The sequence below is a fragment of the Aquarana catesbeiana genome, linkage group LG13 (assembly GCF_042186555.1).
Source record: "Aquarana catesbeiana isolate 2022-GZ linkage group LG13, ASM4218655v1, whole genome shotgun sequence".
NCBI lineage: Eukaryota > Metazoa > Chordata > Amphibia > Anura > Ranidae > Aquarana > Aquarana catesbeiana.
The window spans coordinates 45,972,127-46,000,111 of NC_133336.1; the positions used below are offsets into that span (position 1 = coordinate 45,972,127).

Here is a 27,985-nt window from a genome sequence, read left to right on the forward strand (position 1 = left end):
GGCATTGATACATATTCCCTGGGGCAGGACCCGGGTCCCCAAACACTTTTTATGGCAATAACTTGCATATAAGCCTTTAAAATGAGCACTTTTGATTTTTCATGTTCGTGTCCCATAGACTTTAACGGTGTTTGTCCAAATTTTTTTGCCTGTTCGCAAGTTCTGATGCGAACCAACCCGGAGGGTTTTCGGCTTGTCCATAGTCCTGACCACAGCAGACAAGGAAAATCTCTCAAAAGATGCAGGTTTGGTGAAGTTATAACCCAATCTAGCCATTACAGTTTGGCCCTGGTCAAAGTTGCTCAAATGCTTTTCAACACATCAACTTGGGCAACATGTTCACTTGCTGCCTAGTATATCCCATTAACTTTCAAGGCCCATGGTCATGAGATAATCAGTGTTATTCACTTTATCTGTCAGTGGGCATTATGTTATGGCTGATGATGACGACTATATATCCAATTTAAACTTTAACTTTCAGTAACTTTAAAAGACTGCATGCCTTCTAATAGCATTCAACTACAGCATCATTTTTCCAAAAAAGCTCAACCTTTCATCATTCAAAAGCAGACAATGAACTCCAGAATTGCCTAGTCTGAAATGTCCTCAGTCTGCTGCAGGCAAAAGAATGCATTTCCTAAGTCTCCTCCTCCCCAGGAATTACTCACAACTGTACATTGGAAGGTGAGAAGGATTGGAAGGTTTAGCTGAAGCACTGGAATAACTTGCAAACAAAACTCCATTTGCTTAAAGTGGTGTTCCGGCCGAAATTATACTTTTTAAATAAAAATACGCCTATAATACACAAGCTTAAATGTATTCTAGTAAAGTTAGTCTGTAAACTAAGGTCTGTTTTGTTAGTTTATAGCAGTAGTTTGTTATTTTATAAACTTACAGCAGGCCGTGGCCATCTTAAGTGTGGGCATCTGAAGCCAGACTGTATTTCTTCCTGGATCTCATCCTTGCAGATCTCGCACATGCTCAGTGCAGCACAAGCAGTGTAATAGGTTTCAGGTCAGGTTTCCATAGCAACGGCAGTTTCAGAAGAAGTTGCCGCCCCTTCCCAGAAGGCATTGCAAACAGGAAATGATGCGATGGGCCGCGGCCAGGGAGGAGGAAGTGAAAAATGAATACAGCAGATATACAGTAGGTGCTGAGAAAAAAAATATCCAATTTGTTTACAGTGCACAGTTTAGTGAGGGATGCTGAAGAGTTGTAAAAGTGGGTGGAACTCCACTTTAATTTTTATTTGTCATGACGGAGAAGAGTCTCTAAACTGCTGCTCCCGAAAACATGGGGCGATCTCTTTTTTACCCCCCCCCCTTTTTTACTGTCCTATTTTCAATCCCAGCATTTTTCCCCCATACACAGTTCTGTAAAAGCTCTGGGGGGGGGGCAAACTATCCATGGGATCAGAACTGAACACATGTTCACAACAGATTTTCCCTTGTGGTCCAAACACAGCACAAAAGGGCAAAAGAGTAACTTGCTTCAGGCTGATGTTCACCAAGCTACAGGAAGCCGTAACATGACATGCTATGAGATTATTAGTAAAAATTACTAATTTTACCACATGCCGTTTTTTCTTGACAATTTTTTTCCATGCCAATTCTTTTTACATTTAGCTGTCAGCGGGGAAGCCATGTTAAATTGACTGTAGTGCTTTTTTGCAAAATGCACCAAAATATGCATAGGTGTGAACATACGGTTAGCCGTCTGTAAGGAAAGAGGGCGATTCTTCCTACTGACCACCAATTAGGGCATTCTTCCCACTGACCCTTGATGAATATTTTTAACCAGGGGTTACTAAAGAACTGACAATTATTACAAAAGGTACCTCTTAGATAAAAAAAAAAAAAAAAAAAAAAAAAAAAAAGGAAGAAGAAGGATAGAAACGCTGCACTGGGCTGACAAAAGAAAATCAGTGAATAATGGTGAAGATATATAGAAGGGTATTTTCAGTGAAAACACTATATAATAATGGAGTAGAGTCAAAGATTTAAAAAGGAGAAGTAGGGCCAAAGCGATTTTGACCCTAATTCTCTTGGGAATCACAGGACTGCAATTTGCCCTGCACTCCTGTGACCCAGATTCAGATAACAGCGGGCCAAGTCCACTGTCAGCTGACATCACCCAGATGGTGCGGGCTCTGGAGGGATCCCGACTTTAATGTTGGGATTCACCCAGATGCCTGAGCAGCAGCAGGTTCAGCCATTCAGCACGTTGCTTTAAAGTGGAAGTAAACCCTCCTATCTTTTTCAGCCAAGGAAGCTGCCATCTTGGCCTCTGTTTGATCTATAACTGCCATGATGCTGCACATGTGATCCGTTATGACACCAGCCATTGGATGGTTTGACAGTTTGGTTGAGAGCACAACCAATGGGAGTGTTACATTCCTGGCATGTGTCGGAAATGTAACTTTTTTTGAAATGGTTAAATGGATGGGTTTACTTCCGCTTTAAGACTGAGCCAGTCACTCCTGCCCCCTCCACAGCCCGGAGTGAGTGCAGGAGAGGCAGAGCATGGAGCTGGTGACCGACTTAAGTATGCACTGCTAAATACCTTTTCTTATCAGCAATATATAGCAGTCTTATGACTTCTATGGGTGTCTGGTAAAAGCTTGAAGGAGGAGTTTTCATTTTACTCTGACTGTCCCATGGGGCTGCAGGAACCCTGACCCTCTGTTTGGACAGTGCTGACTGGCCCTGTGCTGGTCACATGCACCTTCCTAGGAAAAAAGAAAACTTTCTAGCAATACTCAAACTGGGCATGTGTAGAATGTCTCCAAGGCTCTGCACTCAGATTGATTGGGGACAGTAAGAAGGGGAGGTTTAAAAAAGTCTTTACACAATACAGAGGATTAACACCTTGCACAGCACACAGACCCCTTTCATTATAAATCACGCCCCCACCCCCACCCCACCCCCCACAGCATTGCCAGCATACTCTAAAGTTGAGAAAACATCACTGTCAGTCCCTTCTCATACACCGCTCCTCCTGTGTCATTTTAAATCGAATCTTCTAAATACCTCAATTAACGCCACTCTATCGTGAACCCGATCCTGGTTCTCTGAGGGGAGAAGAGACTGATCGTGTGTTCATACAAAGTATGAACAGCTGTCATCTCCCCTGGACAGTCCCCTCCCCCCTTCAGTTAGAACACAGAGGGGGAACACAGTTAACCCCTTGATCGCCCCCTAGTGGTTAACCCCTTCCCTGCCAGTGACATTTTTACAGTAATCAGTGCATTTTTATAGCACTGATCGCTGTATAAATGCCAATGGTCCCAAAAATGTGTCAAAAGTGTCTGCCATTATGTAGCGCAGTCCCAATAAAATCACATATCGCCGCCATTACTAGAAAAAAAAAAAAAATAAAAATGCTATAAATCTATCCCCTATTTTGTAGACGCTATAAATTTTGCGCAAACTAATCAATACACGCTTATTGCGATTTTTATTACCAAAAATATGTAGAAGAATACATATTGGCCTAAAACTGAGATTTTTTTTTTTTTTTAAAGAAAAAAATGGGGATATTTATTATAGCAAAAAGTACAATAGTGTTTTTTTCAAAATTGTCGCTCTTTTTTTGTTTATAGCACAACAAATAAAAACCGCAGAGATGATCAAATACCACCAAAAGAAAGCTCCATTTGTGGGAAAAGAAGGACGTCAATTTTGTTTGGGTGCAACGCCGAACGACCGCGCACTAGTCAGTTAAAGCGACGCAGTGCCGAATCTCAAAAAAATGGCCCGGTCATTGAGCAGCCAAACCTTCTGGGGCTGAAGTGGTTATTCTATGCCTATGTTCAAGTTTAAGCTAATGCCACGATTATGCCCCAGGTTTCCTGTTTCAGGGTGGCTCCTTTCTGTTGCAGCATCTTATGGAGCCACCCTTGCATGCATGGACTACTAGAGTTATGCCTCCTTACACTGTGTGTATCAATAGAAAACACACAGCCCTTTAAGCCTGGGATGACCAGACAACCCCGCTCCTTCCTCACTCTAAGCTAACAGACTGGCTCCAGACTGCACTGTCCTTTGTTAACTATTTTCTGTGAAGACCAGAAGTTCAGGGAAGCAGCACCAGGACAGCAGGAGCCAACAGCATTGGAAGCTGTAAACTTTAAGTGCTGGGGTGCGAATTTTAACAAATAGTTTGCTGAATAGTTATTTTATTCTGTTAAAGGGTTCAATACTAGTTTAAGTAAGTCAGCATTTGTATCTATCACATCTTCAGTTTAAATTGGCCCAGGTATGAGGCAAGTTGTAAATACACATCACTGATATTTCATAAAATAAATTGAGGTGTGAAATAAAACTCTGTAAACGTGCTCAAAAGATTTTGAAAGCTCAGTGCTGAGGCTGTTTTCTATAAAGCTGTGTTAATAGGGGAGGATTTTCTGATAAAACTTAGTTTTTATGTCTGGAGTCTGCTGACAGGGCTGAGGTCAGAGAACACAATCTGTATTTGGCTATATATCCAGAGAGTGGAAAAAGGCCAAGAAGCTGACGTCTTCCCTCGGAGCATTTCCACTTCAACCCGTCAACAGTATGAGATGTCCAACTATTCTACAGCAATTGACTGAATGATACTAAGAACAGATGGAAATGACCACATGACACCCTGCAGTTATTGGATGAAAACTTTGAAGCTCATCTCTGACTCAAACAAAAACTCAAAAAAAAAAAAAAAAAAAAAAAAAAAAAAAAAAAAAAAGGGAAAAAAAAGAGCAAATCGTAAACATTTGTTGATTTGAAATGGTTTTCTACCAAAGAGTGAGCAGCGCAGAAACAAAGTAACGTTGATCGGGCAGCACCATGGTTAGCACTTCTGCCTAGCAGCACTGGGGTCGTTGGTTCGAATACCGAACACGGCCTAGAGTTTGCATGTTCTCCATGTGCCTGCATGGGTTTCTCCAGTTTCCTCCCACTCTCCATGCTGGCAGACTAATTGGCTCCTGTCTAAATTGGCCCTAGTAAGTGTACAGTGGATATAAAAAGTCTACACACCCCTGTTAAAATGTCAGGTTTCTGTGATATAAAAAAAGAAAGAAAAAAAAAAAAAAGACAAAAATAATTTCAGAAATGTTTCTACCTTTATTGTGACCTATAAACTGTACAACTCAGTTGAACAATAAACTGAAATCTTTTAAGTGGAGGGAATAAAGAATAAAATATGGTTGCATAAGTGTGCACACCCTTAAAACTAATACTTTGTTGAAGCACCTTTTGATTTTATTATTACAGCGCTCAATCTTTTTGGGTATGAGTCTATCAGCATGGCACATCTTGACTTGGCAATATTTGCCCACTCTTCTTTGCAAAAACACTCCAAATCTGTCAGATTGCGAGGGAATCTCCTTCTTCGGATCACCCCACAGATTTTCAATCGTATTCAGGTCTGGGCTCTGGCTGGGCCATTCCAAAACTTTAAGCTTCTTCTGGTGAGGCCATTCTTTTGTTGAATTGGATGTATACTTTGGGTCGTTGTCATGCTGAAAGGTGAATTTTCTCTTCATGTTCAGCTTTCTAGCAGAAGCCTTAAGGTTTTGTGCCAATATTGACCGGTATTTGGAACGGTTCATAATTCCCTCTACCCTGACTAAAGCCCCTCTTCCCGCTGAAGAAAAACAGCACCAAAGCATGATGCTGCCACCACCATGCTTCACTGTGGGTATGGTGTTCTTTTGTTGATGTGCAGTGTTGTTTTTGGGCCAAACATATCTTTTGGAATTATGGCCAAAAAGTTCAACCTTGGTTTCATCGGACCAGAACACATTTTCCCACATGCTTTTGGGAGACTTCAGATATGTTTTTGCAAATATTAGCCGGGCTTGGGTGTTTTTCTTTGCTGGAAATGTGGCATATAGGCCCTCAACATGGATCCCAGAGTCTGTGTGTCTTGGGGAGACATGGACTTGAATCCAAAGAACCATCACTCCAAGGGTCCCCAGGCATACGCCTCACAAAGAGTTGTGTTCCCTTAAAAGCCAGGGCCCATAATAGGCAAGAGGCTAGCATTCAGTCCCCTCCAAAGCCTCTTTCCCGGGTGAGCCTATCACACGGATGCCCAAAGAAAACCAGCGCTCATGCGTGAGCCGCACCGGAACTGACATCAAGCGCTGCACAACGTCAGGTGTCACACGATGCACTACTTGCCTGGAGTTTGCATGTTCTCCCTTTGCCTGCGTGAGTTTCCTCCGGGTACTCCGGTTTCCTCCCACACTCCAAAGACATGCTGGTAGGTTAATTGGATCCTGTCTAAATTGTCCCTAGCATGTATGAATGTGAGTTAGGGAACTTAGATTGTAAGCCCCTTGAGGGTAGGGACTGATGTGAATGTACAATGTATATAGGTTAAGCGCTGCGTAAATTGACGGCGCCATATAAGTAACTGAAATAAATAAAATAAAAATGTTGGAAAATCTGCCCATAGGAGGGAGCGGTTCGGGCGGAAACTCCCACCTGTCACCTGTCATCCTTGCATGGACCGTCCAAACGGCAATCCAAGCAGAGACATCTCACTAGGGGGACATGGCATGCCCCCAGCATATGGAGCCACCCAAAAAGGCAACCAAGGAAACTGTAGGATGTTCGTACCAAGCAAAAAATACATATTAGAGTTAGACATTTTTCCGAGCAAATATAGTTACATATAAACAAAAAAAACAGACAATACATTACTTAGAGAATAACTCAATTATGGCCACTTAATGGAAAGTAGGTCCAATAAGTTATAGAAGGGGTTTATAGCTGATGGATTTATTCAAACCGGGAGGTTTAGTAGCTGCAAAAGTATTCTAGCCACATGCCCTCCTCTTTCATGTACTGGTATATACTCTAAAGGCAACAATTTCATTTTTGATAACTGATAAGAGTAATATAGACCCATATGTCTACCTATGGGATTTTCCAATTTTTTCTTCGAAACAAGGGATACGTGATCCCTTATTTGATGAAAAAATTGTCTTTTCGTTTTTCCAACATAGAAAGCTTTACATTCACATTCCATGTAGTATACTACACCGATTGATTGAAAATCAGCATACAAATTGAGTCTATATTGCTCTCCATTTGGTAGATTGATCAATGTAGCATTCATTAAAAATCTGCAAAAATTGCATTTCCTGCAGGGAGCAGTGCTCATTTTTTTGCGGGAAGATGACTACAAACCAGTTTGTCTATCGATGATTGTGATCTTTTTTATGTAATCTAAGGGAAAGAATTGACATACTTAGACACCACATCATCCGTTACCAACAAATGCCAGTATTTTTGGGTGATAATTTTGGATTTTTTTTCCCCTGAACATTTGCATTTAAATAAACCGTTGTGCAAATATTGGGTGACATTTAATATTGCAACAACCATTTTACTCTCCAGGTCCTCTGCTTAAAACAAAAATAAATAAATAATAAAAAACATCACAACACACCGCACCATATGTTTGGGGGTTCCAAGTAATTTTCTAGCAAAAAAAAAACAAAAACAAACGCATATTTTTACATGCATGTGAGAAATGGCAGAATTGGCCTAGGGGTCAAGTAAATAAAGATAAAATAAAACCAGCTAAAGCTGAAATATTCCGCTTCAAATCGAGGTTTCCCCTGCAGTACTTTTTTCTGCTGCTAGATGTCCTCAGTCTGATGGCCAGGAACATTCAACACTCAACATTTCCTGCTGCTGCTCTGTGTCATTGAGCTCACATCGGGCTCTTTGCTGCCACCTCTGGCAAATTCATGCATGTGCACTCCTCGTGTGGTTGTGTGCCTGTGCGCATACGTACATGTCTACGTGTGTCATATATACACAAACACACACGTGAGGGGCGGGAGGGGGGCTAAGAGCCTACAGGCATTGGGGGGGGGGCCTGAGAGCGTACAAGTGTGAGGGGGGGCTGCGAGCGTACAAGTGTGAGGGGGGGCTGCGAGCGTACAAGTGTGAGGGGGGGCTGCGAGCGTACAAGTGTGAGGGGGGGCTGCGAGCGTACAAGTGTGAGGGGGGGCTGCGAGCGTACAAGTGTGAGGGGGGGCTGCGAGCGTACAAGTGTGAGGGGGGGCTGCGAGCGTACAAGTGTGAGGGGGGGCTGCGAGCGTACAAGTGTGAGGGGGGGCTGCGAGCGTACAAGTGTGAGGGGGGGCTGCGAGCGTACAAGTGTGAGGGGGGGCTGCGAGCGTACAAGTGTGAGGGGGGGCTGCGAGCGTACAAGTGTGAGGGGGGGCTGCGAGCGTACAAGTGTGAGGGGGGGCTGCGAGCGTACAAGTGTGAGGGGGGGCTGCGAGCGTACAAGTGTGAGGGGGGGCTGCGAGCGTACAAGTGTGAGGGGGGGCTGCGAGCGTATAAGTGTGAGGGGGGGCTGCAAGCGTACAAGTGTGAGGGGGGGCTGCAAGCGTACAAGTGTGAGGGGGGGCTGCAAGCGTACAAGTGTGAGGGGGGGGGGGCTGCGAGTGTACAAGTGTGAGGGGGGGCCGCGAGTGTACAAGTGTGAGGGGGGGGGCCGCGAGTGTACAAGTGTGAGGGGGGGGGCTGCGAGTGTACAAGTGTGAGGGGGGCCGCGAGTGTACAAGTGTGAGGGGGGCCGCGAGTGTACAAGTGTGAGGGGGGCCGCGAGTGTACAAGTGTGAGGGGGGGCCGCGAGTGTACAAGTGTGAGGGGGGGGCTGCGAGCGTACAAGTGTGAGGGGGGGCTGCGAGCGTACAAGTGTGAGGGGGGGGGGCTGCGAGCGTACAAGTGTGAGGGGGGGCTGCGAGCGTACAAGTGTGAGGGGGGGCTGCGAGCGTACAAGTGTGAGGGGGGGCTGCAAGCGTACAAGTGTGAGGGGGGGCTGCAAGCGTACAAGTGTGAGGGGGGGCTGCAAGCGTACAAGTGTGGGGGGGGGGGGGCTGCGAGTGTACAAGTGTGAGGGGGGCCGCGAGTGTACAAGTGTGAGGGGGGGCCGCGAGTGTACAAGTGTGAGGGGGGGCCGCGAGTGTACAAGTGTGAGGGGGGGGGGCTGCGAGTGTACAAGTGTGAGGGGGGGGGGCTGCGAGTGTACAGCTGCTGGATTGGGTTGTCTCTTTTGGGCAATATATAATTTCCTACTGTTAAACCTTGAAAGTACTGATCACTTACAATACACTGTTCATTTTCATATATGACATTGTAAGAGTATTAAAATAAAAATAAAATATGTGCGCACTGAAGGACTTGGTGGGATGGCTAGTGGGTGAATTTGGTGGGACGGTCAGTGGGCAGGCCCTGGGGAATGTTGGTGGTCAGGCCTGGGGAGGGCCCAGGCCTAAAGCTGTATAAGGGGCCCCACAATTTCTGATGGCTGCCCTGGTTGTTTGTACTGCTTCTTCCTCTCACACTCCAATCCTGCTGTACAGGAACTGCAAGAGGCCGATACCAGGTACTCACATTGTTTATAGGAAATAAATGTAATTATGTATTACCCATTATAGAAATACATTACTTGTGTGTCTTTCATATCTGCTTAGAGCTCAGCATTATGAATACAATAGCATCAACACAATGTAACAGTGAAATAAAGAAGGGTTGTAATATACATTTTGTTATATCCGTTTGATAATTGCAAAAAATAACATTTGATTTTGCAAGACATGTGCACGAAGTTTGGCAAACTGATAACTTCCGGTGCTCTCTGCCTTTTTATAATTCATTAAAAATTAAGTAGGAATGGCTGACGCCTCATGCTTAGCAATTCAGAGCTGAAAATACACTTTGTAAGAGGGGAGAGGTGAGAGAGGTGGCACTGGTAGGAAGCACTGATAGGTGGCTTTGATGTCGAGGCACTGATGGGCATTGATAGGTGGCACTGGCGGGCACTGCACAACAGCAGTGCCTCTCCGTGTGACGGACTGATGTCCCTCTGACAGAAGCCGGTGATAGGCTTTATTTCCCCCTTCAATCTGAGGGGGGGGGGGGGGGGACACAGATTACTGATCTTCTGTATACATCACGTGATCAGCTGATCATATGGTAAGTGGCTGGGATCAGCCTTTTAACTCCTATCTGTGATCAGCTGAGTCTCATAGAGAGCGCATGCTCAAGAGGACGTCTATAGAGGCCCCCCCGGCAATTAAGGCCCGCGCTGTAGCCGTCTTTTGCCTATAGCGCTGGCGGGAGGAGGTTAAAAAAAAAAAAATAGGAAATGTCCATGTAATGCTGAGATATATCATTTTTGAAAAACTTTTGGCTTGGCACACAGTTTAAGATTTAGATTAGAATGCAAGTGAATTTTATCTAAGCTGTATCGGCTCCCCAACAACAAACCAAAGTCCTGAGTCATCAGCTGGCCTGGATGAGGAACTGATGGGAGGATTGGTTATTGTAAGAAATATTTAAAACAAAAAAAGAGCCCTTTCACACTGGGGCGGGGGTCGGCGTTGGCGGTAAAACACAGCTATTATTAGCGGCGTTTTACTGTCTGTATGCGGCCGCTAGCGGGGCGGTTTTACCCCTCGCTAGCGGCCGAGAAAGGGTTAAATATCACCGCAAAGCGCCTCTGCAGAGGCGCTTTGCCGGCAGTATAGCCGCGCCGTCCCATTGATTTCAATGGGCAGGAGCGGTAAGGGAGCGGTATACACACCGCTCCTTCACCGCTCCGAAGATGCTGCTGGCAGGACTTTTTTTACCGTCCTGCCAGCGCATCGCTCCAGTGTGAAAGCCCTCGGGGCTTTCACACTGGAATGCAAGCAGCGGCACTTTCGGATCGGTTTGCAGGCGCTATTATTAGCGCAATAGCGCCTGCAAACTGCCCCAGTGTGAAAGGGCTCAAAGAGTTGAGCATGACACCAAAGTTTTCTGCTCATAAAATACCATTCTGTTCACTTTTGGAAGACAAAGGGGATTGTTACAATCGGCAAAGAAATCAATTACTATCAAAAGAAATCAATTTTGTTGAACTGTGCCTGTGAATCTTCCTATCTCCCGCAGCTTCTTTGTGTAATAAAAGGTCAGTTCACCTAATCAACTCCCAAGTTCTGGCGAGTTCTAGTGATTCGAATTACCTACTACTAGGGATGCACTGATGCAGGTATCGGTGCCGATACCCAGTATACTCCAGATAACCAAAATCGATACTTTGCGGTACAATTTGCATCCATACAAAATTAAGGGCCGCAAATCGCACTGCAAAAGAATTGAATTCCCCACAGCCCTCTCCTCGCGGTGTCGTCAGTACAGACTACAGGGATTCCAATTGGTCAGCACCATCACATGGAAGGTGCGTACCGATCAGAAGCCATCTAGCCCATACTGTCAGCACTGCAAGGAGAGGAGAGAAAAGATAAGTGATTTCTCAAAGCTCGGACCGGTAAAGCGGCTTTTCACGGTCTGACAGCGGGAGGATCGCAGCAATCTGGTACAGTGGGGCGGGGGGGGAATGGGGAAGGGCCCGGTTGATGGCTCTGGAGGCTGGGGGGAGCGCAGCTGGAGAAATGGGGAACAAAGCCATAAGAGAGGAAAGAGGAGCCCAAGCCGCAGATATCCACAGGTAGGACCAGGAGCCGGAACTGGTGAAACCCGTCATGCAGGGAGGTTTCCCGCACTGCTACTGTGTGAAGTCAGGCTCAAAATCACTATGACAAGCCTGGGCTCACACAGGAATGGTGCAGGAACCAGCATGCGATTCAGACAGGAATCTCACCGCATTCCTGTTTAAATCACATGCAATTCTTTGCAGTGAGATTTGCGCCCATTCATTTTGTATGGATGTAAATCGCACCCCAAAGCATTGGTATTGGCGAGTACTTGATCGAAAGTATCAATGCTCCTACTCACCAAAGAAAAAAAAAAAAAAAAAAAAAGGGAAGGATGTCTGTGCATCCCTACCTACTACTGAGAAGTACAAAGTCAAGCACATAAAAGATACCCATACATACCTGCAACAACTTTCAGTGTTCTGGCTCTGCCTGAATGCTTTCCAAATATTAACAGGGTTGACTTACCCAATACAAATGTGTGGAAGGCAGGAGGTGGCAGGAAAGCAGAACATTACCAGGAAGCGCCAACACAATCTGTCCAATCAGAGCAGCCTGGCATTCATGTAAAGAGACTGAAGCTTCCTGTATTTCATACCTGTCAGAAGCTCTCTTTGTTGACAGTCACTTTAAGAAGAATGCCAGAGCTCTTCAGACAAACACCAGGACAGCATGAATTGTTTCCAATATGCATCCAACTAAACAAAATTGCCCTCCTATGTTGCAGAACTCCAGGAAATATAGCATTAGCTGGAAGTCTAAGCAGGGGCGTGGCTTACCGCTGCTATGTGTGTCTATGGATGCATACAGCCTGGCTCAAGAGTGCGCCCCCACAGTTGCTCCCCTTAGCACCTGCCTCGCTTAGGGGGCACCCGGAAATAAAAGCAGACAGCGCTGGCAGGGGACTTTCAGCAATATTGTTGCACAGAACAGGCAAGTTTAACCTTTTTATTTTAAAGTGGAACGGAGGATGCTCACCTTCCCAATACTCCCTTGATGACGTCATTACGGCTCCGGCCAATCACAGCGCCGAAGCCACGATACCCGGAAGTAACCCCCGGGAGTGATATCAGCCGCTGGACCGGTGTAGGCCACCGCAGCGAGGGCTTCGATCTCAGGTGAGTATTACATAAATGAGCTAGTATGCTATGCATACTAGCTCATTATGCCTTTGTCTTGCAGGTATTAGTTTAAAAAAAAAAAAAAAAAAAAAAAAAAAAAAAAAAAAGAGAAGGAGGGGGTTTACAACCACATGACTAATTTTAAAATGTCACAAGGTACTGAAAATAATGGTCACCTAAAGCTGAACTCCAGCTTTTGATATACTTTACATACACTAAATTGCCAGTCAAGTTCCTCCACCCCAAACTCGCTCTGGTGCGCAGTCATGTTGGAACAGGAAGGGGTCATCCCCAAACTGTTCCCACAAAGTTGTGAGCATAAAATTGTCCAAAATGTCTTGGTATGCTGAAGCCTTAAGAGTTCCCTTCACTGGAACTAAGGGGGACAAGCCCAACCCCTGAAATACAATCCCACACCATAATATCCCCTCCAACAAAATTATTTGGACCAGTGCACAAAGAAAGGTCCATAAAGACATAGATGAGCGAGTTTGGGGTGGAGGAACTTGACTGGCCTGCACAGAGTCCTGACCTCAACCCGATACAACACCTTTGGGATGAATTAGAGTGGAGACTGTGAACCAGGCCTTCTGGTTCAACATCAGTGCCTGACCTCACAGATGCGCTTCTGGAGGAATGGTCAAACATTCCCACAGACACACTCGTAAACCTTGTGGACAGCCTTCCCAGAAGAGTTGAAGCTGTTGTAGCTGCAAAGGCTGGTGCCCGAACACAGTAGAGTCTATCACAGCGGCACAAACCCAGAACACAGGGCAGTATGCTGTATGTAGCCGCAGCTACACACAGTTTATACTGCACATCCAGAGGCCTCACATGTTAGTGAGGGACACAGTTGTACATGTAAAGTAAATCAAAACCTGGAGTTCAGCTTTAATAAATGTCCTTATCCTGGTGTGTTAGCTTTGTGGATTGAGCCTATTGTCTAAATGGTTCTCCAGATAGAACTCTTCCTCCTTTACTCAACTCTTCAAAGGAGTAAACATGAATTCTTGGCCAATCTGAGCACTGAGTGGAAAGATCTTTTGGTTATCTGGATCACATTAACCAGCCTGACCATAAATCTCATGCCTGGGAGCACTTTAAAGACAGAATAAAGCAACAAAAGCAAAAACCGCCAACTCACTTGACAGGCGCCCTGGCGTACACTTGGAGCCAGTCTGGGATCTCTGCTGTATGGTATGGATTGGCAGGCACTAGGAGCGGCTGGCTTCTCTCCACTTGCCGAGGCTGATAAGTGACAGGAGGAGGGAGGGGAGGGGGCTGGTCATAGCGAGGAACACTGCAGAGTAAGAACAAGACTGGAATGAAGCAAATGTACATCAGGCCAGATACTAATAAACCCACCCAACATTCCACTCTGAATACAATACATTAGAGAGTTTCATGCAAACACTGCTCAAAGCAGATGCAATTCCTAACCGATTGACATTAGGCCGGCCATAGACAGTCGAATCTCGGCCGTTTAAACAGAGACTGGCCAAGATGTATGGGCAGGCTGATTGTACCAAAGTTGATCGATTAACTTACAACCAGCCTTGTCGGGTATTACATGTGATTATTTCTAGCAGCCATGGTACCCACTAACCGTAAACACAGTGTTCTTTCGGCAGGGGGAGCTGTCCCCGCCGTGAACACAATGTCTCTTTGGGAGGGATTCCGATTCCCCCCCATCAGTGTTGATGGGGGAATTAAGCTATTTTCTTTCCTGCAAGCTGTGGTTGCAGGAAAGAAAATTGCTCCATCTATAGGAAGATTTTTTTTTTTTTTTTTAAACTGTGCATCAAAAATAGATGCCATTTTTAGAACACATTTTCTTCTTTCATCTTTTGCTGCATCAGTGCTGTTGATCTCCTGCAGTCTCTTTGCAGCCACTTCCTGTTGACATGTACTCCAGCAATGGCTGCATGGTATTTCTTAATGGTGACCGCTGTTGTCACCATTTCCTAATGACGACAACAGCGGACCATTTCTGTGTAATGAAAAAGCAAAAAGAAAAAGCAGCGCTGCTCTAAGGGTAGTAAGTAGTTAAAAACACTATTTTATTACAAATTGTACACTCGCATTTGTGTGATAAGAAATAAGCATAGGTAGGTTCTCCTGGGCAACGCAGAGTCACATCACGAACAGCTGGGCTGTGGGGGGGCCGGCCTCGGCCGCTTGCGGTGGAGTCCGTAGCTTCCGATGGCTTGGGGTTCCCTCAGACAGCGCATCAGCAGGTTCCTAGGAACATGACGTCAGGTGGAGGAGAGCGGGGGGCGTGGCCGTAGTGCGCTCGCGTTCGGACCATGCATGCTCCTTCCTCAGCCTGAGGAAGGAGCATGCATGCTCCGAGCGCGCTACGGCCAAGCCCCCCGCTCTCCTCCACCTGACGTCATCTTCCTAGGAACCTGCTGACGCGCTGTCTGAACTGGCTCTCAATGGAGCCGGTTCATACATTTGCAGGATGGCTGCGGAGCGGTTTGCAGAAGAGTCCTGTGCGTCTTTTGGTCCATTTCAGGTCTGAATTCAGCCCGAATTCGGACCTGAAAAACGGTGAAGAGGGACGCACTGGACCCCCTGCTGTGAGCCGCTCCGCACTGGACCCCCTGCTGCGAGCCGCTCTGCACATAGTGTGAAACAGCCTGAAGGAACGGCATACTTATGCTATTCTTTCAGAGCTCTGTGCCGCAGGAGTGATGTCATCACAGCTCAGCCATTCATGTGGCCAGAGCCTGCGAACTTGGAAGACCGGGTGAAGATAGAAACCCCTTCAGTGGTGACTGGTGCCGCTGGGGGGGCTTCGTTTCTAGGCAAGTATTTCATAATGTGCTAGTGTTCGATGCATACTAGCACATAATGGAATTACTTTGCAAGAGGAAAATTTTTAATTTTTTTAATTTTTTAATTCTAAAGTTAACTACCACTTTAAAATAAAATGAAAGATGTTTTAGCTTTAAAAAAAAAAAAAAAAAAAAAAAAAAAAAAGGAATAGGATAAGAATAGGTAAGAATTACATACCTAGGAGCACATGGGTGCTTGTACTGGGCTCTCTTATTAATATGATCAACATAGTAAACACCAAACTCTGCTGAATCCACGCGTTCCCAGCCAGGTGGGAGCCCCTCCCTCTCCAACGGGTGGCTCCAATGTGTAGTGTTTGTGTTGTGATCGATGTAATACTTCCGCCCTCGTATTGTCCAGTCCACAGACCAGCCAGCAGGTAGAGGCATATCTTCTGAACTGTGGTTGGTCAGGTTTCCTAAAGAGGTGGCTGCAACCCTTCCGATGCCTGTCCCAGGAAAAAAAAAAAAAAAAATTACATAGTTTTAATTTATACAATGGACGTTATCCTGTGAGGCGGAAAGGAAGAAGACATGCACTAAGTTACACCACAGTCAAGTCCAGCTGCAAGAATGCAGGAGATGGAGATATACAGACTCCCAAGTTCGTTCACCTCTCCAGCAGCCCCTCCCTCAAGAATCTGACTCTTGAAAGGATCATTTCATAGTTCAGAGGATGAGCACATCATTGTTGTTCTTGGAGCATAATTGGACCCAGAAAGGTCAGAAGCCCTTAAGGCTGACATACAATAAAAATTTCACCTTGGCAGAGATACCGCTCTGACAGACAACAGGACTACAAAGTGAAGGAATGGGAACCCTTCATCAATGTTTGATAAAATGGAATTACTGGAATATAGCTAAATAGATGAAATACATATAAACGTTTTGTCATGTTTACAACCAAAATCCTAAAATGTATTTTATTGTAATTTTATGTGATAGACCAACACAAAAGTGGCATATGTGAAAAGTGTGGCGTGCCTTTGTATTCAGCCCCCCCGAGTCAATACTTTGTAGAACCTCCTTTCCCTGCAATTACAGCTGCAAGTCTTTTTGGGGATGTCTCTACCAGCTTTGCACATCTAGGAGAGTGAGATTGTTGCTCATTCTTCTTTGCAAAATAGCTCAAGCTCCGTCAGATTGTAAGGAGAGCGTCTGAATAGCAATTTTCAAGCCTTGCCACAGATTATCAGTTGGATTTAGTTCTGGACTTTGACTGGGCCATTCTAACACATGAATAGGCTTTAACCCAAACCAGGGTTTCTCAACCGGGGTTCCGCAGCGATCTGACTGTCCCAGGCAGCTGACAGGAGGATGACACGGACACAGGCAGAGATAGGCAGGGAAGCGGCTGGCATACTATTGGCTATAGCGTGCTGTTCCCCACCGCCCCCTCCTGTTCTTTCTGAGTGGTTGTTTGTGACATCCTCTGTGGTGGACAGAATAGGAGGAGGGGCCCTGCGGGGAACAGTACGCCACTGGTTGTAGTATGCCCAGCTGTGTCCCCCACAATGTGCCCAACAGTCTATCCCATGTAATGTGTCCTGTCCCATGTAATGTCAACTGTCCCACGCAATGCCACCCACTCCCACGCAATGTCCCCTGCTTCTCCCTCATGAAGTGTGCCCTGCTGCCTCCACACACTGTTTAATTCAAGTTGGACCCAGAATGGATCATCTCTGCCGAAAAAGAAAAGCACAAGTTCCACATTAAAAAGGTACGTTTTAAATATTTAATGCTATTTCTACAAATAATTTTTGTCATCAACAGCTCGCTGATCATACCAATCTTCCGTGAGCTGTAGATGTGAACATTTCAGGGGTTCCTCAAGATCTCAAACTTTTTGCCAGGAGTTCTTCAAAAGGTTGAAAAACATGAATCTAAACCATTCCATTGTAGCTCCGGCTGTATGTTTAGGGTCGTTAGTGAACCTCCGCCCCAGTCTCAAGTCTTTTGCAGACTCAAACAGGTTTTCTTCTAAGATTGCCCTGTATTTGGCTCTATCCATCTTCCCATCAACTCTGACCAGTTTCCCTGTCTCTGCGGAAGAAAAGCATCCCCACAACATGATGCTGCCACCACCGTTTCACAGTGGCGATGGTGTGTTCAGGGTGATGTGCAGTGTTAGTTTTCCCCCCACACACAGTGTTTTGCTTTTAGGCCAAAAATTTTAATTTTGGTCTCATCTGATCAGAGCACCTTCTTCCACATGTTGGTGTGTCCCCCACATGGCTTCTGGCAAAATGCAAACAGGACTTATGTCTTTTTTCTTTTCAGAATGGCTTTAATCTTGCCACTCTTCCATAAAGACCAGATCTGTGGAGAGCAGGACTAATAGATTCTCCCACCTGAGCTGTGGATCTCTGCAGCTCCTCCAGAGTTACCATGGACCTCTTGGCTGCTTTCTCTCATTAATGCTCTCCTTGCCCGGCCTGTCAGTTTAGGTGGACGGTCATGTCTTGGTAGGTTTGCAGTTGTGCCATACTCTTTCCATTTTCGGATGATAGATTGAGCAGTGTTCCGTGAGATGTTCAAAGCTTGGGATATTTTTTTTTATAACCTAAACCTGCTTTAATCTTCTCCACAACTTTTTCTCTGACCTGTCTGGTGTGTCTCTTGGCCTTCATGATGCTGTCTGTTCACAGAGAATCCCTTACAAACCTCTGAGGGCAATTGGTTCCACTAGATTTTAGTTAGAGTTATCAGAGTAAATAAGGATGAATCCAAATGCACGCCACACTTTTCAGATATTTATTGGTAAAATAAAAATGGAAAACCATTTATCATTTTCCTTCCACTTCACAATTATGTGTGTTGGTCAATCACATAAAATCCCAATAAAATACATTTATGTTTTTGGTTGTAACATGACAAAAATGTGGAAAATTTCAAGGGGTGTGAATACTTTTTCAAGGCACTGTAAGGGAGTCAAAGGATTTGTATTTACAGAGCTGCACCACAGAGCACAGGCCTGTCTGGTAGGTCAGGTGATTTTTCTCTGCTGCAATTAAAATTGTATGTTTCCCCAACTTTTCATATTCCTGATATGTGCCTGCTGTACCATATACTTGTGTTAAAGTGGAAGTAAATGTCCACACATTACTTTTACCTATAGGTAAGCCTATATTAAAGCTTAACTATAGGTAGTGTAAAGATGTTCTAAACAGGCCCGGTTTAGGAGATATTTACATTACATACAGCCAGTGACGTCACTGGCGCATGCACTCTGAAGGAACGGCCAGCTGTGCCATTCCTTCTGAGCCCTGTGCCGTAATCGACGGCTCCCACGCACATGTGCGTGACTGACGTCATCGCGGCTCCGGCCAGTCGCAGTTTATTAAAAATTTTACACAGCTTGCATGTTAAAAATATATCCAACATGTCCAAAGCAAAACCACGGCCACTTGCGATGCACATATTCCATTCGTTGTTGGTGCTCTCTCCTCTCCCCCGAAGAAGTTGACCCCTGTGGAGTTTATGTGACTGAACCAGAGCGCAATAGAAAATAGGTAAGTATATGCATCTTCCTTCTACACGGTAGTTAATATAGGTGTTAAAAGGGGGAGAGCGCAGTTTTAGGCTTAGTTAGATGTGGACAGGGGCATATCTACCGCAAGGCAAACAAGGCGTTTGCACTGGGCGGCATTTTTTAGGGGGGGGCCCCTCCTTTTCACTCTTTCACCCCCCCCCTCCTCGCTCTTCCACCTCCCCTACGTCTCGCTCTCACCCCCCACCCCCCTTCTCGCTCTCTCACCCCCCACCCCCCCTTCTCGCTCTCTCACCCCCTTCTTGCTCTCTCACCCCCCCTTCTCGCTCTTTCAAACCCCCACCCCCCCTCCTCACTCTTTCACCCCCGTCCTTCTTGCTCTTTCACCCCCCAGCCCCACTCCTTCTCGCTCTCACCCCCCCACCCCCTTCTCGCTCTCACCCCCCCCTCCTCGCTCTTCCACCTCCCCTATTTCTCGCTCTCACCCCCCACCCCCCTTCTCGCTCTCTCACCCCCCACCCCCCTTGCTCTTTCACCCCCCAGCCCCACTCCTTCTCGCTCTCACCCCCCCACCCCCTTCTCGCTCTCACCCCCCCTTCTCGCTCTTTTACCCCCCCACCACCTTCTCGCTCTCACCCCCCCTTCTCGCTCTCACCCCCCCTTCTCGCTCTTTTACCCCCCCACCACCTTCTCGCTCTCACCCCCCCTTCTCGCTCTCACCCCCCCTTCTCGCTCTTTTACCCCCCCCCCACCACCTTCTCGCTCTCACCCCCCCCCCCTTCTTGCTCTGTCACCCCCCCCACCCCCTTCTCGCTCTCACCCCCCTTTCTCGCTCTTTCACGCCCCCACCCCCCTTTCTCGCTCTTTCACGCCCCCACCCCCCTTTTCGCTCTCACCCCCCCTTCTCGCTCTTTCACGCCCCCACCCCCCTTCTCGCTCTCACCCCCCACCCCCTTCTCGCTCTCACCCCCCCTCCTCGCTCTCACCCCCCTCCTCGCTCTTCCACCTCCCCTACTTCTCGCTCTCACCCCCCACCCCCCCTTCTCGCTCTCACCCCCCACCCCCCCTTCTTCTTGCTCTCTCACCCCCCACCCCGCCTTCTTCTCGCTCTTTCACCCCCGCCCTTCTTGCTCTTTCACCCCCCAGCCCCACTCCTTCTCGCTCTTTTACCCCCCACCACCTTCTCGCTCTCACCCCCCCTTCTTGCTCTGTCACCCCCCCACCCCCTTCTCGCTCTCACCCCTTCTCGCTCTCACCCCCCTTTCTCGCTCTTTCACGCCCCCACCCCCCTTTTCGCTCTCATCCCCCTTTCTCGCTCTTTCACGCCCCCACCCCCCTTTTCGCTCTCATCCCCCTTTCTCGCTCTTTCACGCCCCCACCCCCCTTTTCGCTCTCACCCCCCCTTCTCGCTCTTTCACGCCCCCACCCCCCTTCTCGCTCTCACCCCCCCTTCTCGCTCTTTCACGCCCCCACCCCCCTTCTCGCTCTCACCCCCCCACCGCCCATCTTTCTCGCTCTTTCACCCCCCTCCTTCACCCCCACCCCCCTCCTTCTCGCTCTCACCCCCCCTTCTCGCTCTCTCACCCCCCTTCTCGCTCTTTCACTCCTCACCCCCCCTTCTCCTCGCTCTTTCACCCCCCACCCCTTCTCCCCCTTTCACCCCCCGCCCTTCTCCCCCTTTCACCCCCGCCCTTCTCCCCCTTTCACCCCCGCCTGCTTCTCGCTCTTCCACCCCCACCCCCCCTCGCTCTTTCACCCCCCACCCCTCCTCCTTCTCGCCCCCTCGCTCCCCCTCCTTCTCGCTCTTCCACCCCTCGCTCCCCCTCCTTCTCGCTCTTCCACCCCTCGCTCCCCCTCCTTCTCGCTCTTCCACCCCTCGCTCCCCCTCCTTCTCGCTCTTCCACCCCTCGCTCCCCCTCCTTCTCGCTCTTTCACCCCCAACCCCCTCCTTCTCGCTCTTTCACCCACCACCCCTCTCCTTCTCGTTCTTTCACCCCCCATGCCCCCCTCCTTCTCGCTCGTTTCAAACCCCACCCCCCTCATTCTTTCGCCGCCCACCACCCCCCCGTCTCGCTCTTTCACCCCCCCTTCACCACCTCCTTCTCGCTCTTTCACCCCCCACCCCCCTCCTTCTCGCTCTTTCACCCCCCCCACCCCCCCTCCTCGCTCTCACCCCCCCACCCCCCTCCTCGCTCTTTTACCCCCCCACCTTCTCACTCTCACCCCCCTTCTCGCTCTTTCACCCCCCCACCCCCTCCTTCTCGCTCTCACCCCCCCACCCCCCTCCTCGCTCTCACCCCCCCACCCCCCTCCTTCTCGTTTTCTTACCCCCACCCATTCTTCTTCTTGCTCTTTCACTCCCCAGTCCCCCTCCTTCTCGCTCTTTCACCCCCCACCACCCCTCCTTCCTGCTTTCACCCCTCGCTCTCCCTCCTTCTCGCTCTTTCACCCCCCACTCCCCCTCCTTCACCGCCCCCTCCTTCACCCCCCCTCCCTTTCACCGCCCCCCTCCCCTCCTCGCTCTTTCACCCCCCCTCCCCTCCTCCCTGTTTCACCCCCCCTCCCCTCCTCCCTCTTTCACCCCCCCCCTCCTCCCTCTTTCACCCCCCCCCTCCCCCTTTCACCCCCTCACCCCCTCCTTCTCGCTCTCACCCCCCTCCTCGCTCTCACCCCCCCCCACCCCCCTCCTTCTCGTTTTCTTACCCCCACCCATTCTTCTTCTTGCTCTTTCACTCCCCAGTCCCCCTCCTTCTCGCTCTTTCACCCCCCACCACCCCTCCTTCCCGCTTTCACCCCTCGCTCTCCCTCCTTCTCGCTCTTTCACCCCCCCCCCCCTTCTCGCTCTTTCACCCTCCCCCCCCCTTCTCGCTCTTTCACCTCCCCCCTCCTTCTCGCTCTTTCACCCCCTCCTCGCTCTTTTCACCCCCACCCCCCTCCTCCTCGCTCTCTCACCCCCCCCTTTTCGCTCTTTCACCCCTTGCTCTCCCCCCTCCTTGCTCTTTCACCTCCCCCCTCCTTCTCGCTCTTTCACCCCCCACCTTCTCGCTCTTTCACCCCCCACCTTCTCGCTCTTTTCACCCCCCACCCCCCTCCTCCTCGCTCTCTCACCCCCTCCTTTTCGCTCTTTCACCCCTTGCTCTCCCTCCTTCTTGCCCTTTCACACCCCCTCCTTCTCGCTCTTTCACCCTCCCACCCCCCTTCTCGCTCTTTCACCTCCCACCCCCCTTCTCGCTCTTTCACCTCCCACCCCCCTTCTCGCTCTTTCACCTCCCACCCCCCTTCTCGCTCTTTCACCTCCCACCCCCCTTCTCGCTCTTTCACCTCCTCCTCCTCCCTCACCCCCCCCACCCAAATTCCTTCTCGCTCTTTCACCCCCCCTTCTCACTCTCACCCCTCCTTCTCGCTCTTTCACCAACCACCCCCCCCCCCACCTTCTCGCTTTTTCACCCCCCTCCTTCTCGCTCTTTCACCTCCCCCCTCCTTCTCGCTTTCACCTCCCCCCCTCCTTCTCGCTTTCACCTCCCCCCCTCCTTCTCGCTTTCACCTCCCCCCCTCCTTCTCGCTCTTTGCACCCCCTCCTCGCTCTCTCACCCCCTCCTCTCCTTCTTGCTCTTTCACCCCCTGCTCTCCCTCCTTCTCGCTCTTTCACCACCCACCCCCCTTCTCGCTCTTTCACCACCCACCCCCCTTCTCGCTCTTTCACCACCCACCCCCCTTCTCGCTCTTTCACCTCCCCCCTCCTTCTCGCTCTTTCACCTCCCCCCTCCTTCTCGCTCTTTCACCTCCCCCCTCCTTCTCGCTCTTTCACCTCCCCCCTCCTCCTCGCTCTCTCACCCCCTCCTTTTCGCTCTTTCACCCCTTGCTCTCCCTCCTTCTTGCCCTTTCACACCCCCTCCTTCTCGCTCTTTCACCCCCCCCCCCCCTTCTCGCTCTTTCACCCTCCCCCCTCCTTCTCGCTCTTTCACCTCCCCCCTCCTTCTCGCTCTTTCACCTCCCCCCTCCTTCTCGCTCTTTTCACCCCCACCCCCCTCCTCCTCGCTCTCTCACCCCCTCCTTTTCGCTCTTTCACCCCTTGCTCTCCCTCCTTCTTGCCCTTTCACACCCCCCCCTTCTCGCTCTTTCACCCCCCCCCCCCCTTCTCGCTCTTTCACCCTCCCCCCCCCCTTCTCGCTCTTTCACCCTCCCCCCCCCCCTTCTCGCTCTTTCACCCTCCCCCCCCCTTCTCGCTCTTTCACCCTCCCCCCCCCCCCTTCTCGCTCTTTCACCCTCCCCCCCCCCCCTTCTCGCTCTTTCACCCTCCCCCCCCTTCTCGCTCTTTCACCCTCCCCCCCCTTCTCGCTCTTTCACCCTCCCCCCCCTTCTCGCTCTTTCACCCTCCCCCCCCTTCTCGCTCTTTCACCCTCCCCCCCCTTCTCGCTCTTTCACCCTCCCCCCCCTTCTCGCTCTTTCACCCTCCCCCCCCTTCTCGCTCTTTCACCCTCCCCCCCCTTCTCGCTCTTTCACCCCACTCCTTCTCGCTTTTTCACACCCCCCCACGCCCTATGCTCACTCTCATCCCCCTACGCATGCTTTCTCCCACCCCCCCACGCTCTGAAAAAGGTGCAGCTCTAATGAGAAGAGGTGGATCTTAAACAGGAAGGGGTGGCGCCCGATTGTAGTCTTGCCTGGGGCAGCACAAAACCAAAATACACCACTGGATGTAGACGTGTATTTCACTATGTTAATTTCCTATCAGGAAATTGATTTGGTACACTGTTTTAATACCCTACTCTTATTCAGGCTGACAATTTTTAAACTTATACCAGAAACTACTCTGATTGGTTCCTATACATCAATGTAGATGTCAGTCAGCAGCCTCAGAAAGCAGCTCTCAAATAACAAATCCCCAGATTGTGGATGGGGTGAGAAAGGATCTTATTTCAAACTTATTTCAAAACTTTACACTTTCTATGTGGCGGACTCTAATCTATTTTTAAACTTTGGGAAGCACCTACAATCCAGCATATAAAAAAACACAAGAGTTGCAAAATACAACACAGTATCATAATGTGAAAAATCGAAGAAGAGTTTGTCTTTAGTTAAGGCATGATTTATGATAAAATTCACAAGAAATACAAAGACAAGAAGTGCAATACTACTCTGTTACCTGCAGGATGTCTGCCTGGTCCGTGCATCATTCTCTGTACATGATCATTGCTGTGGTCATAATATCTGTAATCTTCATGTTGCTTCCTCCTTTGTCCATCATAATGGTGGTCTGAGCAGAAATACCTGGGGTTTGCATCTCCATTCTCCATAACCGAATTGGCTTCTGTTAAAAAAGACTGAGCGGAGCCGCCATACTCCCTAGGCACCTCACCCAGCCCCCGCACTAAATACGAAGGGGCGGACAGCCTGTTACTCTCCCTGCGCATGACCTCCTGGGTAGTTCTTTGAACCGGTGTCCGCAAAAAACTTTGATTTCTCGAAACCACCCCATCCCCTGCAGGGGGGTATTGAGAGGGGGCGGGATCCGGTGGGAGGATGTCAGTCCGACGTGGGATGGTTGGACCATGGCGAATGAAAGAGGGCATCAAATCTGTAATGTAAAAAAAAAAAAAAAAAAAAAAATTGGTAGAGATGTAATGTGCCAAGTTTAAAGGATCAAATAAAACAAGCAGAACAAAAACATCAAAGAGTCAGTGCCCTTTATAATAAAGAGTGTTGAGAAAAGAAGAAGAGTTTGTTGTTGGCCATAGTAAGAAAAAAAAAAATAAAGAAAAGAAGGGGAGGAAGAAATTGTATTTATATTTACTTGCCTAAAATAGAAATAGTTTATATGTTTTCCCTGCGTTTGTGTCTTCCTTGGGTGCTAGGGTTTCCTTTCCCAATCCAAAAACATACTGGGGTCAAATGAGCAGATACTATAGGGGGAGATTTACTGAACCTTTAATCATTTTCTTCAAATTGAGCTTTCTTTTGGTGGTATTTAATCACTGCTGGAGTTTTTTTTTTTTTTTGGAAAAAATAAAAGACAAAATTTTTCTGCTTTACTGATGTGCGTTGATGAAGCTGCACTGATGAGGCACTAATATGTGACACTGGTGGGTGGCAAGGATAGGCGGCACTAATGAGCAGAATAATGAAAGGCTGCACTGACTGGCATCACTGATGGGCACTGTGGCAAGGAGATACCGCTGATCAGCAATCAGATGCACACACTGTCAGTGTGAGGTGAGGAGAGCTGATTAACGGAACTTCCGCATTTACATGTGAGCGGTTGTGATCGGACACAGCTGATCACATGCCATCGGCTCTTTACATTTACAGAGATCGGGCCCGTGCAGTGTCCTAGAAACACGCGGCCATGATCGCCCCGCCATGCGTCCCAGCAGGCACATGAGTGTGACCGTTCTGGGGCGCCATTATATGACGTCCTCTCAGATCGGGGCCGCTCTGTGCAAAACCCTTCCACAGGAGGAGGAGGCAAGTATAACATGTTTATTATTAAAAAACAAAAAAAAAAAAACAAAAAACCTTTACAATCACTTTAAAGAGGGAGTCCCGCGAAAAAAAAAAAAAATTAAAAATGTCAGCAGCTAGGAATACTGCAGCTGCTGACTTTTAAAATAAGGACACTTACCTGACTCAGGGTCCAGCGATGTCGGCACCCGAGGCCGAACCGTCGCTCAGCTCTCGGGTGCTGCCGCCGCCATCTTCTGTAAGGGAATCAGGAAATGAAGCCTTGCGGCTTCACTTCCAGGTTCCCTACTGCCCATGCACGAGTCACGCTGCGCAATCAGAACGGTCCCTGCTGTCTCTGGGACCCGTGTGTGTCCCAGCAGACAGCGCGGGGGGACGGGAAGTGGGTGCAAATACCTGTATTAGACAGGTATCTGCACCCTCCTCCCCCCTGAAAGGTGCTAAATGTGAGGGGGGGAGGGTTCCAAAAAACGGAGTTTCAATTTTTGTGTGAACCTTCGCTTTAATAAAATTTCATTCGTTTCAACCTCCATTTTTAGAACCAATGGACCTTCTTGCTCCTTTCAATTTTCTTATCAATGAAGTCTAACACAAACATCGATTTGACCTCACAAAGAACTAGAAAATCAAACAAACGTTCTTAAAACTGAAAATTTCAAACAAAAGACTACTTCTATGGGCAGCCTAAGAGTGCACAATCCTGGGGGTGTTAGTAGTTTTTGACAAGTCAGTGCCTGAACTAATCAAGTCAGCAATTCTACTACCCGAAACACTGATTGTATCTTAAATGCAGCAATGATTCATGTACATTGTAAGAGACTGAAGGGGAAAAAAAAAAAAAAAAAAAAAAAAGAGACACCCTCGATCATGTCCCTGGGCTATGCATTTGCAGCCTGTTATTTCTCTGTCTCTCCATCACCCTGCAAAACACTGATAAGGGTTCACTTTCATTTCCCAGACCCCATTTGGCTCAACTTCAACTGACAGAGCAACCATAGAAACCACTGATAAGACCTTCCTGCTATTAGAGGCACATAGACCATTTCTCTTCATATGATGCCCCTTTTCCTCCATGGACTCTTCAACAGCAATGAGTGCCCTAAAGACCTCTAAACTGAAGTTCCTGACCTGAACCCAATGATCCCAAGTTTAAAGTGCAAGTCCACCCTAACACTAAAATCCCTGCATCTACAGACATTGACGATCTAACACTTATGCCCTGTACACACGATCGGACATTCCGACAACAAAATCCATCAGATTTTTTCCGATGGATGTTGGCTCAAACTAGTCTTGCATACACACGGTCGCACAAAGTTGTCGGAAAATCCGATCGTTCTGAACGCGGTGACGTAAAACACGTACGTTGGGACTATAAACGGGGCAGTAGCCGCCAGCTTTCGTCTCTTAATTTATTCTGAGCATACGTGGCACTTTGTACGTCGGATTTGTGTACACACGATCGGAATTTAAACAATCGCATTTTGTTGTCGGAAAATTTTATAGCCTGCTCTCAAAACTTTGTGTGTCGGAAATTCTGACTGAAAAAATCCGATGGAGCCCACACACTATCGGAATTTCCGACAACACAATCCGATCGCACTTTTTCCGTTGGAAAATCCGATCGTGTGTACAGGGCATAACCTATCTAGCCCTGTAAAGAAGAAATCATTATACATACCCTTTTTTGAAGCCGATCCGGTCTCCAGTGGTGGAAGCTCTGCAGAAGACACAGCTGACAACGGCTGTGAAATGAATGGGGAGTGATGTCATCCATAGGCTTACTATGGGGGTTCAGTTGTCAGACGTGTCCTCTGCACCCGCCGACAAAGCCAAGCCGCGGCTGACAGCTTAGCGTGGGATCCAGTCGGATCGGCTGCAGAAAAGGTATGTATACCGATTTCTTCTTTACAGGGCTAGATAGGTTAGTGTTAGATCGTGGAAATCCGTAGATGCAGGGATTTTAGTGTGGACTTCTACTTTAAAGTGTTTGTAACCCCCCAAAAAATAAAAGGAAGGATATCCTATTCCCTTATAGCAGGTTAAACAGCACAGTGCTTGTGCTGTCTAATCTGCCCCTCTGTAAGCTGTAAAAAACCTGGGTGATCCTGCCAGTCTGTGCCCTCTGGCCTGTAAACTGACCACTGTTTTTCACGGCTGCTGAGCCCTGACACCGTGGTCAGTTTGCATGCTCCCCCCGTCAGCTCAGGAGTCTGTGTCTCTGCCCCCCCGCTGCCGTTAATAAAATACTAAATATAGAGCTGCACGATTAAACGTTAAAGAATCGAGATTTCGATTCAACTCTTCTCAGGATCTTAAAATAGCTTTTTCCAGATTCTACATAACAAGTGCAGAAAGTTCTCTGCTCACTTCTTAAACCCCTTTCACACTTGTGCGACTTGGGACTCGAAAGTCACAAGACAAGTCGTTCCCCATGTTTTCCAATGAGTACCAATCATATCTGTGCGACTTAAAGTCTCAGACCTCAAAGTAGTCCCTGAACTACTTTGGTCTGACTTTGATATGATTTGAGGTCCATAGAACTCATGTTTACACAGGCATTGCTTAAACTTGAATCAAAATC

The 27,985-nt window shown here is 48.2% G+C and overlaps 1 protein-coding gene across 2 annotated transcripts in view; it reads right to left on the reverse strand.

The window, feature by feature from the left end:
- Nucleotides 1-27,985, reverse strand: part of SAV1 (salvador family WW domain containing protein 1) — a 47,649-nt gene that overhangs the window by 15,242 nt on the left and 4,422 nt on the right. Inside the window, exons 2-4 of one of the 2 annotated variants that reach the window (XM_073608628.1) lie at nucleotides 24,086-24,517; nucleotides 15,628-15,898; nucleotides 13,754-13,909 (exon numbers count right to left, since the gene is read on the reverse strand). In XM_073608628.1, the coding sequence (XP_073464729.1) occupies nucleotides 13,754-13,909; nucleotides 15,628-15,898; nucleotides 24,086-24,517 (859 nt within the window). The remainder of the gene's footprint in view (nucleotides 1-13,753; nucleotides 13,910-15,627; nucleotides 15,899-24,085; nucleotides 24,518-27,985) is intronic. The other variant, XM_073608629.1, reaches the window with a different exon arrangement.